We start from the raw sequence: 12,779 nt of genomic DNA, 5'->3' as shown, positions 1-12,779 counted from the left end.
GTCCGCCGTATCTATGACTCCTTGATGAGTCCAGGCTGACTGGTGAGTGCCTTTCTGGATATGAATTTAAGCCGGGTTTGCTGACTTGCCGTTATTCATTGTTATTTTACATGTTTATTCCGGCATGTTATGCAGGTAACTGGTCCATATTGAATGAGACCTGGGATGAATTTTTGACTCCCCTGAAGAGTAATTTCTGAACGAAACGCGTCGGGAGATAATTTTTTCTTAAAGGGCTCCATTATGGAATGAACTGGACCCCATTATCCTTAATGAAGAGTGGCACCTGTACAAATTTGGTGAGACAAATCCGATTTATTATTACCAGTGGACTTTAATGGTAAATGGCACCCATGATTGTGGTGAGATAAGTCCAATCTATTGTTATTGTAGTTGAAATTCAACTATAGTTTTGGTGTATACATATCCCCTAAGTGACAGGAGGGGCCAAACCCACTTTTTAGTGTTGTTTGTCTGTGGTTATTTAACCAATTTTAGTGGATTTATTAAAAGTTATTTTTTAAATTTTCTTTGCATTGAGAGAGTTGCTATCTTGGAATTTTTGCTATAATTGTTTGAATTTTGGAATTTACCCATTGGCTATTTGCGTCCTTCAGGGGTGCTACAATAATATAGTAAATGCCTGACTCACGATGCCCACGGGGGCTGCCAGGCTCCCTTTAAATATTACATACATTGTAGCACCGGCGTCCCTGCAGAGACGCTGACTTACTCACCGCCCTGGCCGGGTTGGGTCCTCCCTCGGCCATTCACGTGTGCTGCTGCTTCCTTCCCCTCCCAGGCCCTGTACATGGGTACATGGGCACACAAGATTCCTGGGAGTACACCTAAGCCACACACACTTTTATCGTCCCTCCTCTTAAAGGGCCAGTGTGCTATTTTTTAAAAACTGCCTCTCAGCCTATGGCTGAGAGGCACTATGTATTTAGGACATCCTCCCATTGGGGGGGGATCTGTGCAACGCTTCAGGTTAGTCAGTCAGTGTTCCAGTCTGCTATCTAGCCAGTTGTCAGGTCCTGAGCTCCAGTACTGTTAAACCTGTGTCCATCTCCAGTACCTGCCTTTCCATACTTGTCTGCCCCTTCCCCCCATTCCTGTCCTTACCTGTCTGTCCAGCCTTCTTCAGTCACCCCACCTGTACCTGTCCTGGGTGTCAGCTGCCACAGTCCTGGTCACTTCTCTTGGAGTGGTACTTGGAGTTCACCTCGCAGTGGGCGCTTAGTTACAACCCTCCCACTAAAGGGTAAATCCGGGTCCCCCCTATGGTCCAGTGGGTCCACTAATTCCACTCACTGCCACTACACCAACCGTGAGCGTTACATATATACAGATGTCAACTAGTGACATGCCAGCCATAAGAAGAATTGTGAATGAAGGAGCAGCCAATAACAGCGGTGAATCATCAGGAGACGTCAGTTTTATCCCGCCATGATGACAGTGTACGTGCTGTACATTCCCGAGAGGGGAAATATTCTTTCTTCCCTATCACAACACGTTGGCGCATACTTTCTGAAGTTAATATAATGAGCTCAGGGAATGGTCGTGTAATCTTTACCATACAGGAAAAGATGGGGGATGGAATTGGGTAATTACTATTAGATATGATATGTCTTCGCTGCCTTTTTTTGTATTGTGAGGTTGTTTCGTGAAGTTATTAGTTTCTTTTTCAGCCTTTTCAGTGACAATCCTCCTTACTGCAGCTGAGAAAGAGAACAATTAATCTTCTGAGGGTATTAACGTCAAGGAAACTAAAAATAACTTAAGCTTTAATTGCTTGAAGTTACACATTTGCTTCATAAGTCTGTGCAGACATATATATACACCAGTCAGTTTTATTGTAACGCTGTATCTCAACCACTTATGCTCTGGTATCAGCTCTTAGTGCGAGTAAGGACATTTTCTGTATTGGAGTGTGCTGTCATGTGTTATAGTCTTCTATTTTCTTCTTTGGAGGAATGGAGTCGAAATTAGCAATTTATGAACAAATCTAGGATCGTTTTTACTTGTTAGGATTGTTATTTATGCTGAATTTTATACGATGATTCTTTTTCAGAAATGCTCTATGACAATGTGGATTCTCTGGAAGAACGTCATCGACATCGCTATGAGGCAAGTACAATTATTTTCACCTTTTCAAGGGAACCTGACAGGTCCTCCACGCCCTCCCACCCGCAAGAATTTACATAGATTTATTACTAAAATCCCTGCCTAATGAGCCCTTTATACTGCCTGACACCTACACACATATTGAAAAAAGGTCAGAAATAAGGCCTTTGGCTAGTTTATGGGTCATTAGTTTTCTCAGACTAGCCATCCCTCGCCACATGTTATCAGGCCCACCCCTGTGGGCGTGATAATATGATTCGCAGACAGCCATCGTTATTGCCAGCTGTCTGCAAATCACACGCATGCAAGCTGCTGTCTTCAGACTAGTCGTCCCCTAACTCAGCTATCTTTCAGACTAGTTGTCCCCCAACTCAGCTTTCTTTCAGACTAGACATCCCTCTCCACATGTTATCAGACCCACCCCTGTGGGCGTGATAATATGATTCGCAGACAGCCATCGTTATTGCCACCTGTCTGCAAATCACACGCATGCGAGCTGCTGTCTTCAGACTAGCCGTCCCCTAACTCAGCTATCTTTCAGACTAGTTGTCCTCCGCATGATATCAGGCCCACCCTTGTGGGCATGATAATATGACCTGCAGAGAGCCTTCGTCATCGCCATCTCTCTGCAAATCACAAGCAGCTTTCTGCAGACTAGTTGTCCCCTGACTCCGCTTTCTTCAGACTAGTTGTCCCCTGACTCAGCTTTCTTTCAGACTAGTCATCCCTCTCCGCATGATATCAGGCCCTCCCATGTGGGCATGATAACATGATTAGCTGAAATCTGTCGTTATCGCCAGCTCTCTGCAAATCCTGTGCATGCGAGTGGCTCTCTACAAACTAGTCATCCCCCAACTCAGCTTTCTTTAAGATTAGTCATTCCTCTCCACATGTTATCAGACCACACCGGTGGACATAACATGATTAGCAGAGAGTTATCGTCATCGACAGCTCTCTGCAAATCCCGCACATGTGAGCGGCTCTCTTCAGACTATTCGTCACCTGACTCAGCTTTCATTCAGACTAGTCGTGCCTCTCCACATGTTATCACACCCAAACCTGTCGGCATGATAACATGATTTGCAGAAAGTCGTCGACATCACCAGCTCTCTGCAAATCCCGCACAAGCACACAGTTTTCTCCACTCACAACATTGGGCCTTTGAAGCTGGGTGTATGCGTTCTGATTTCAGAGAGATGAACTGCAACATGTCCGCAACTCAAACCGCTGTTTTCTTAACTTTTGGACATGTGCAATGCTTCTCTGAAGCCAGAAAACATACACCCGGCTTCAGAGGCGCAATGATATTCGTAAAGAAAGTCGAGTGCATGCGCGGAATCTGCAGAGACCTGGCTATGATGCCAGCTCTCTGCAAATCATGTTATCACACCCACAGGTGCGTGATAACATACGGATAGGGCCGTCTATTCAGGGTAACTAATGCTTCTTGGACTAGTCCATGGCCCTAATTAGCATCATAAAAAGGACCTTTTTTCAATATGCGTTTAGGTGTTACGTAGTATAAAGGGCTCATTAGGCAGGCTATATAGTAATAAATATATAAATGCTGGTGGGTGCAAGGACATGGGGGACCTGTAATTGAATCTGTCAGTGGGATCAACCCTTCTAAAGCCTGCTTTACACACTGCAATCTATCTTACGATGTGTCGGCGGGGTCACGTTGTAAGTGACGCACATCCGGCATCGTAAGATACATTGCAGTGTGTGACAGGTACGTGCGATTGCGATTGAACGGTAAAACGTTCATCGCATGCACGTCGTTCATTCCTCATAAATTGTACGTCAGATTGTTCATCGTACCCGGGGTAGCACACATTGAAGTGTGTGACACCCCGGGAACAATGAACAGATCTTACCTGCGTCATGCGGCTCCCAGCTGGTAATGCGGAAGGAAGGAGGTGGGCGGGATGTTTACGTCCCGCTCAACTCCGCCCCTCCGCTTCTATTGGCCGGCTGCCGCGTGATGTCGCTGTGGCGCCGAACATCCCTCCCACTCCAGGAAGTGTACGTTCGCCGCCCACATCGAGGTCGTATAGACAGGTAAGTACGTGTGACAGGGGTTACTTGTATGTGCGGCACATTCAACAAATTGAACGTGCCACACATACAGTATGATGGGGGCGGTTACGATCGCATACGATATCGTATGCTGGATCGTAAGGTGTAAAGCAGGCTTAAGCAATTTATGTGACCTTTATGTCATAGGAAGCTAAATAAAATGATACCTTGATATCTGTAATCTTAAATCTTATTCCAGAGAAATCCACATTTTTCTTAATATGTAAATGAGCTATTAAGATGTATGATCCAGACATAGATCTTCCTGGGAATTTCCCTCCAGAGTTTATTTTCAATGAAAGGAAGTATTACCATTGTGAGACATGTAATCACTGACAGTTTGCTCTCTTGCTCTACATGTCTCACACTAGTAACATGTCTCCTTTCATTTAAAATGAGCTCTGCATATTTCTGTTTTATCTCTCTAAAATAAAACAGAAGATCACAATTATAAAGGTATAATTTTATTCAATGTTCTATGACCTACATGCCCATATTGAGGGCTCAAGAGGGTTGATCCTACTGACAGATTCCCTTTAAGAAGGTCATATGGGATTCAAAAAATCAGAATAGTTTTCTTCCAGAAACAATGCCACAATGGGTCGGGTCTTGTAGTGCAGGTCAGCTCCAATGAAGTGAATGTGGCTGAACTGCAATACCACTTTTATCCTGTGGACAGGTGTGGTGTTATTTATGTAAGAAAGTTGATTTAAAATTGTGAACGACCTTCTTTTAGTAGCACATCAATCACAAAATAAGCTAGTTATAGATTATAATTAATATATATTAATAGAAAATAATTGTGCTAGCATTAGTTTTCCATTTTTTTATTATTTTTTTGCATTTTTTAAATATATAAAAGCTTTAGTTATTGAATATTGTTTTGAATACGCAGAATGTTTAGGATGAATTTCCTGGAGTGGCCCATGTTAAGCAGTAACGCAGCACTATAATGCCATAGACCAAGAATGACAACGTAAAGGGCAAGATTCATCTTCACCTCGATTGTGCCACATTAATCATTTTTACCAGCTAGACTTACACCAGACTGGAATAGATCATATACAATGCAGCAGACGTGACACCCACACATTACTCTTCAGCAGTAAAGTGATATTTATATCAGCAGACGAACCTATAATGCAGAATAGAAAACAAGAAAAATGAATCTTCTCTGCGACCTCACCAAAGTGAACCTTCCACACCGAGTACACAAATTCAAGAGATGATTCATCACTGGGATAGTAACAGTTACATTTTTGTTCTGGAATGAAGAGTTCATGTATAGTGATGGGCCGACTCGCAAATAAATCGGGATAGACAGGTCTAACCGGGTTTAAAAAAAAACCCTTGGTTGCGGCCTGGAATTGATCCTGGATATCTGGCCAGACACCGGTCCCCATATAAGTCTATTGGGACTAGACTTGGTCAGGGCCGCATGCAGTTCCTCTTATCTTGATACACAGCCAAGATAAGGGCACGGCTGGGGGCTGCAGCCTGTAGCCTTATACTTTATATGTTCTTGGTATCGTAATATTAGGATATAAAGAAAAAAACAGCGGTGTCCGGGTGCTGCACAGAGACAGGCTGTACCAGGGAGGAGATTAACTATTTAATTAAACTAATTAGTTTAATTAAACTAGTAACTATTTAATTAAACTAACCCATACACCTTAGATGACCTTCATCCTAAACCTGCCAAGTTGGATGGGATTGGTGATAATCTAATGTGTATGTGAGCCGCCCAACTCTTCCCAGTGATAGAAGTAGGGGCAGAGATGGATCCTCTAGGCGTAGATGCTCCATTCTCTCCATTGATGTAAACATGCTCATGTATGGGGAAACTGGGAGACATAACAGTTATTTTATGCGTGTGGTCACCTAATACTGCTGACATTTAAAGGGATTGTCTATAATATGACCGTCCCTTAAACCAACTTAAACAATTTGGTCATTTTGGGATTAATATATATGTATATATAAATATATGTATGTGTATATATATATATATATATATATATACATATATATTAATGAAGGAAAATTAGACAGTCAGTTCTGTCCCATTTCTGTTTGTATTAATGTCGCCTATAATTCATTGTAACTCCATCGTGCAATGTTTCGGAAGCACAAAGGAAATATGGACAGATGCCAGAAGGCGTTAATCTCAGCGTTACACATTTCAGCGCATTCCTTGACATTTTTATATGTCTATGAGCAAAAAAATATATTTGTGACATTAAGTCAGTCCACTGAAGATTGTAAAAATATTAATAGTAGGGAATACACTTTACGATTGCCAAAGCTGCGCCTGTGGCTCCTCTTTTATGCTGGTAACCGTGCTGTGAAAACAGCTGATTGACATAGGCATTTACATCTGATGGGAAATAGGCGTTCTTTCAATATATATTGCTGTCAAAGAATTTTATGTATATATATATATATATTAGTACACTTTTATAAATAACTGAATATACACATGTATACACCTCTGCTCCTATACTGTGGAGACTTAAGGGTACTTTACACGCTGCGATATCGGTACCGATATCGCTAGTGAGCGTACCCGTCCCCGTCGGTTGTGCGTCACGGGCAAATTGCTGCCCGTGGCGCACAACATCGCTAACACCTGTCACACGGACTTACCTGCCCTGCGACGTCGCTCTGGCCGGCAAACCGCCTCCTTTCTAAGGGGGCGGTTCGTGCAACGTCACACGACAGCCGGCCAATAGCAGAGGAGGGGCGGAGATGAGCGGCCGGAACATGCTGCCCACCTCCTTCCTTCCGCATTGCCGGTGGACGGAGGTTAGGAGATGTTCATCGCTCCTGCGGTGTCACACATAGCGATGTGTGCTGCCGCAGGAACGAGGAACAATATCACTACTGACCAGACGATTTTTCATAAATATACAACCTCTCTCAGACAAACGTTTTTTGGCTCTTTTACGATGGTTTAAGGTCGCTCCAGCCTGTCACACGCTGCAATGTTGCTAACGATGCCGGATGTGCGTCACAAACACCGTGACCCCGACGATATATCGTTAACGATGTCGCAGCGTGTAAATGGCCCTTTAGACAAGTTCTTTTCATATCCTCTGTTAGGATGTGTTAAAATCTAACCACTTGCAAAACCATTTTTCTGTCAAATCATATCAATTTAATTGCTTTTACCTTATACTTTGAGTTTTCCACTCCAACCTGTCACGCTAAGTACGGAAAAGTACCAAGCGAACAGCGGGAGGGAAAGGGTAGATGTTGACCCCTGACCAAACCTACTGCTGGTCCTGGGGTCCCTCACCTCCCTAGATAGGTTCTGAAAGTATACGCTAAGCCAGATACCTGACCCTGGGTATCCCTAGTGCTGGGCCCCAAATAGGGAATAGATGGGATGAGCTCTTTGTGAACCCCACTAAATACTATAGAGGACACAAGGAGGACACACAAGGGAAAATGCATGCACTACCTATCCACAGATCACACAGGTAGAAGTTCAGCAAAGTGTTCAGCAACGATACCACAGAGGAGTACAAGCCACCTGCTTGCAACCAAGGCTAGAATGAACTGAAAATATCACCAGCACCAGTCCAAGGAAGGAAGGAATATTTAAGCATCAAGCTAATACTGATGATCAGAAGTTGGGTGAAAGGTGAACTCCTGTTTGGTGCAATAGGGGGAGAGATGAATCCAACATGAAGCTACCTATACCAATGAATAGCCAAATGTGTAGCCAAACACTGTAACCTTCTGTGGCCAGAAACCACATAAGTAAGGATGGTTGACCTCGGGGAGACACCATCACGTGTTTCTCAACGCAGTGACACTAGAGCAAGGCCCCCTGGGAAAATATGCAAACAAGAATGCCGCAGAGACACCATCACATGTTTCTCAACGCTGGCCGGAAAATAGCCAGGTCTTTCACCGGGAAGGAACAACCACGGGAAGGGCAGTCTCCAGTCAAGGAAACCGCCTATACCAAAACATGGTATCCATCCACAGACAGCTGTTTCGGGGTATTTGCCCCTCATCAGTATGGAGTAGCAAACTGGCTAGCGGGAGCAATGTCTAGTAGAAGACTACATAAGTAAGGATGGTTGACCTCGGGGAGATCAATATCCAACAAGACCCTTCACATAAAATAATGCAGACCCCATAGTCCTGCATATAGAATAATGGACCATTATAGTCCTCCATATAGTATAATGCACAGTCCATAGTCATCTTTATAAAATAAAGCACAGCCCGTAGTCATCCATATAGAATAATGCACCCCATAGTCCTCCAAATAAAATAATGCACACCCCATAGTCCTCCAAATAGTATAATGCATACCTCATAGTCATCCGCTATGCTGAGACATCAGACAGCGAGGGAGAATGTTGGAGTAGGGAGCAGAGTGCTCCCTGTTTCATCATTGATTTCAGTTGTATTGGCTTCCAGAATGGCTGGTACAGTTGAAACGGTGGCGGTGCCTGGTGCTGGCGTCGGCACCAGGCCACCTCAACTCATGGGCCCCATAGTGGCTATGTAGTCTCCAGCCTTTAGCGGTACACTAAAGGCTGTACGTCTGGAACTGAACATGCCTCCTTAGAACCAGGGCAACATTTCCCCGGTGAGATCCCCCAAGTTGGAAAGAAAGGAAGGTCACAAAAAAAGATGCAAAGTGTTTTACAGGAGGGCGATAAGAAAGTACAGCATTTTTTAGTGTGAGACCTTCCCCAACAAACGTGGCCTATGTATAAAAAGACTGTTTCAAAGTCTATCAGTCATCCATAGACTACTAAATATATTTCTGATTTAGTCTATTTTATTGCACGGCTTGATGTACTCTACACAACTCACATATGCCAACCTGATGTATTTTACATAACTCACATATGCCACCACATTATAAAATGCACATACCAGGAAAACCAAATATAACACTATATCTCAATACATCCCTAGGTCAATTCCAATATAGGGTGGAAGGTTTCAGTTTTTTTGCACCTTAAGGGCTCTGGAAATGTGACTAGGCACCCGCAACCAATTCCATCAAAACGTCATTCCTTGTTTTTGCAGCTTGGCAGTGTGCCCAAGCAGTAGTTTTCCACTGTACTCAGGAGAACTTGCACAACAAAGTGTATGGTCCATTTTAACTTTTTACCATTGTGAAAATAAAAAGTTTGGGGTTAAAGTAACATTTTTGTGGGAAAGATTTGATTTTTTTTATTTTCACGGCTCACTGTTGTAAAAGTCTGTGGAGCACCTGGGGCTGAAGGTGCTAACAACCTGTCTAGATAAATTCTATGAGGGGTGTAGTTTCCAAAATTGGGTCACTCCCTGTAACGTCTGCCTGGAACCACAGACTCAGACTGGCTGTAATGGACAGGTAGAGAAAAGCCGCTCACAAAGCAGGACCCCGAGAACCCTGAAACCCTTTAACCCCTTTTGGAATTACACAGGGCCCCGGAGATCACTACCTGTGGTAGGCTGCAGTCTGATGGGAGTAGTAGTTAGGCAGGCAAAATTCACTAGTTACAGGGTGTACATGCAATTACCATAAAACCCTCTCTGAAACTTAACATTTAATCTTATTTAAATTCTAAAAGGTACATTACCACATTTGTGTGAATAAGGTGAATTTGTGCACAGAAGAGAGAGGGAAAATAAATCCCTACAATGTCCACTCCCTCCTGTGCTCGACCTAGCCGTGGAGGTTGGCACCCTAAAGATACGTAGTGGCGCCCCCACTCCTCGACGACTGTCCCTGCTATGACCCTATGAGCCCCTAGCCAAAAGATAAAGTGCAGTGCATATATATAAAATGCAGTGCAAAACCATAAAGTGATACTGTGCCAAAATAGAGCTCACAATCAACCTCAAAAGATAAGAGGCTGCAATCCTTTCTCGATGAGAATCTCAATTATAGCAGGGACATAAAACTTAGCTTATGCTGCCTTAACGCGTTTCCCTATTTCATGGTTCATCAGGAGTCCGATATCCATATGTTGTGGTACGATAAACCTCTGCCAGCCAGTGTGCTGCCAGATTCACATGATGCTAAGGGGGCCACCAGGTGAGTAATTTACCTTATAACCCCTCAGGTGTCCTCCAATAAGCATTATAAATTACCTTATTCGCTGTCACAATATGACCCGTTGTTGCTCCTCCACATGTCCTACAATGGTGCCCATGTTCACTTCCGCGTTCCACAGTGGAACGCACGCGTGTCCCGCCCCCATACATGTGGGGCCACGTCAATGTGCGCGCTCCAAGGGGCGGATCCCAGAATGTATACAGGCACAGCGTCGCCGGCTCTGCACTGCACTTTATATATATGTACTGCACTTTATCTTTTGGCTAGGGGCTCATAGGGTCATAGCAGGGACAGTCGTCGAGGAGTGGGGGCGCCACTACGTATCTTTAGGGTGTCAACCTCCACGGCTAGGTATAGCACAGGAGGGAGTGGACATTGTAGGGATTTATCTTCCCTCTCTCTTCTGTGCACAAATTCACCTTATTCACACAAATGTGGTAATGTACCTTTTAGAATTTAAATAAGATTAAATGTTAAGTTTTAGAGAGGGTTTTATGGTAATTAGTAGTTAGGCAGGGTCAAACCAGGAAATGCAGAACAGAGACAAAATCAGGCAGGCAAGGACGTAATCAGAAAACCAGGCAGAGGTCAAATCCGGATCGGGTTGCAAGGTACAAAAACGGAGGGCAGGATGGTAGTCAGGGAACAGGTCAAAGTCAAAACACAGGGATCACAATACAGAACAGAGCAGGAACCAGGAATCTGGAATACAGAACTATCTCTGGCAGTGACCAGCAAACAGTAGGGGGAATGCGAAGGGTGTGGTGTGTTCTTATTGCCAGTACCTGAATGGTGGTAACATCAGCTGGAAGACACAAGCCACCTACAGTTAGTTAGTAGTACTGCAGGTCCCAGGGAAACCCAGCTTAGTGGATGGGCAGAGCCTGCGTCAACCAGAGCCACTGGCACCGACTCCTCTCCTATCACCAGCACTATCCACAGCGGGAACACTGCGTCGCCTGGCAATTGGAGCAGAAGTCTCAGGAGCAGACTCTAGTGGGGACGTGACACTACCCTGTGGCATGTTTCCACTTTTTAGGTACATCAGAGGCTCTGTAAACAAGACATGGCATCCGTTATTGCATTCCACAAGCCAAATGGGGCTCCTTCCCTTCTGAGCCTTGCCGTGCACCCAGACAGTAGTATTCCACCACATTTGGGGTATCTGCATACTCAGGAGAAATTGCACAACAGACTTCGGAGTCCATTTTCTCCTAATACCCTAGTGAAAATGCAAAATTTTTAGGCCAAGCAACTATTTATGCCAAAAAGTAACATTTTCAATTTTTCTTTCCACAATGTTTTAATTCCTGTAAAGCACCTAAAGGGTTAATAAACTTATTGGATGTGGTTTTGAGCACTTTGAGGTGTGTAGTTTTTAAATAGGTGTCACTTTTGTATATTTTCATACAGGCCCCTCAGTCACTTTGAATGTGATGTGGTTACTAAAAAAATGGTTTTGTAAATTTTGTTGGCAAAATGACAAATTGCTGAAAAACATTTAAAAGGGTGGTTCACCCATATTTTTTATTGTCCAGATCGATATTATATTGAGAAACAATGTTTCTCTCAAATACCTTGTGTTGGCAATAGTGCCTGTGAGAGGCGCTATTGCAGACCGCTGTTCCCACTCCAGTGACGTCTCCGTCAAGTGCTGCATACGTCACATCCGTGCAGCCGGCTGCATTCTTCCAGACTCACTGAGCTGTGGGTGGTGTTTGACCGCTGTCACAACCCAACTGCTCCCTGCTCCCTCCTCCCTCACAGCAGAACGCTGCAAGCAAGAGACGCGACGCTCTGTGCTGTGAGGGAGGAGGGAGGGGGAGCAAGGAGCAGATGGGCTCAGTGAGTCTGGAAGAATGCAGCCGGCTGCACGGATGTGACGTGTGCAGCATTGACGGTGACGTCACCAGAGCGGGGAACAGCGGTCTGCAATAGCGCCTCTCACAGGCACTATTGCCAACACAAGGTATTTGAGAGAAACATTGTTCCTCAATATAATATCGAACTAGACAATAAAAAATATGGGTGAACCACCCCTTTAACCCTTCTAACTCCCTAACAAAAAAAATGTTTAAAAAATGAGGCTGATCTAAAGTAGACATGTGGGAAATGTTATTTAACTATTTTATGTGACATAACTCTGGTTTCAGTAATATATCAAAATTCGGCACTCAAATTGAAATAAATTGATTTCTTTATTTATCAATATTTGTCAAGCAATATTGTGTTATCAAAAAAACGTTTTCGGTCACACGACCTTCATCAAGTTTTATAACACTACAAAAAAAGAAAGAAATAAATGTAATAAACACAATAATAAACAAATCATATAGCATGAATATCATTAACATGCATTATACATAAATTGAAAGACGTGTCCTCAATTAATACAAAGAGGATCTCATTGTCAAAAAATGTCAAATATACATCATGTATAAATGGAACTACAGAACAAACAGGATATCAGAAAAATATATTGTCACTGGACTATGGA

The 12,779-nt window shown here is 43.6% G+C and overlaps 1 protein-coding gene across 5 annotated transcripts in view; it reads left to right on the top strand.

The window, feature by feature from the left end:
* The window catches only part of CTPS2 (CTP synthase 2), a 275,422-nt gene that overhangs the window by 204,710 nt on the left and 57,933 nt on the right, over nt 1–12,779 (top strand). For all 5 annotated transcript variants that reach the window (XM_075335173.1, XM_075335172.1, XM_075335174.1 and 2 more), the window contains one exon: nt 2,075–2,130. In XM_075335173.1, coding sequence (XP_075191288.1) covers nt 2,075–2,130 — 56 coding nt within the window. The remainder of the gene's footprint in view (nt 1–2,074; nt 2,131–12,779) is intronic.

The sequence above is a fragment of the Anomaloglossus baeobatrachus genome, chromosome 2, assembly GCF_048569485.1.
Source record: "Anomaloglossus baeobatrachus isolate aAnoBae1 chromosome 2, aAnoBae1.hap1, whole genome shotgun sequence".
Lineage (NCBI taxonomy): Eukaryota > Metazoa > Chordata > Amphibia > Anura > Aromobatidae > Anomaloglossus > Anomaloglossus baeobatrachus.
Note: the sequence above shows the minus strand (reverse complement) of the source record. Positions and strands in the feature narration are given on the sequence as shown.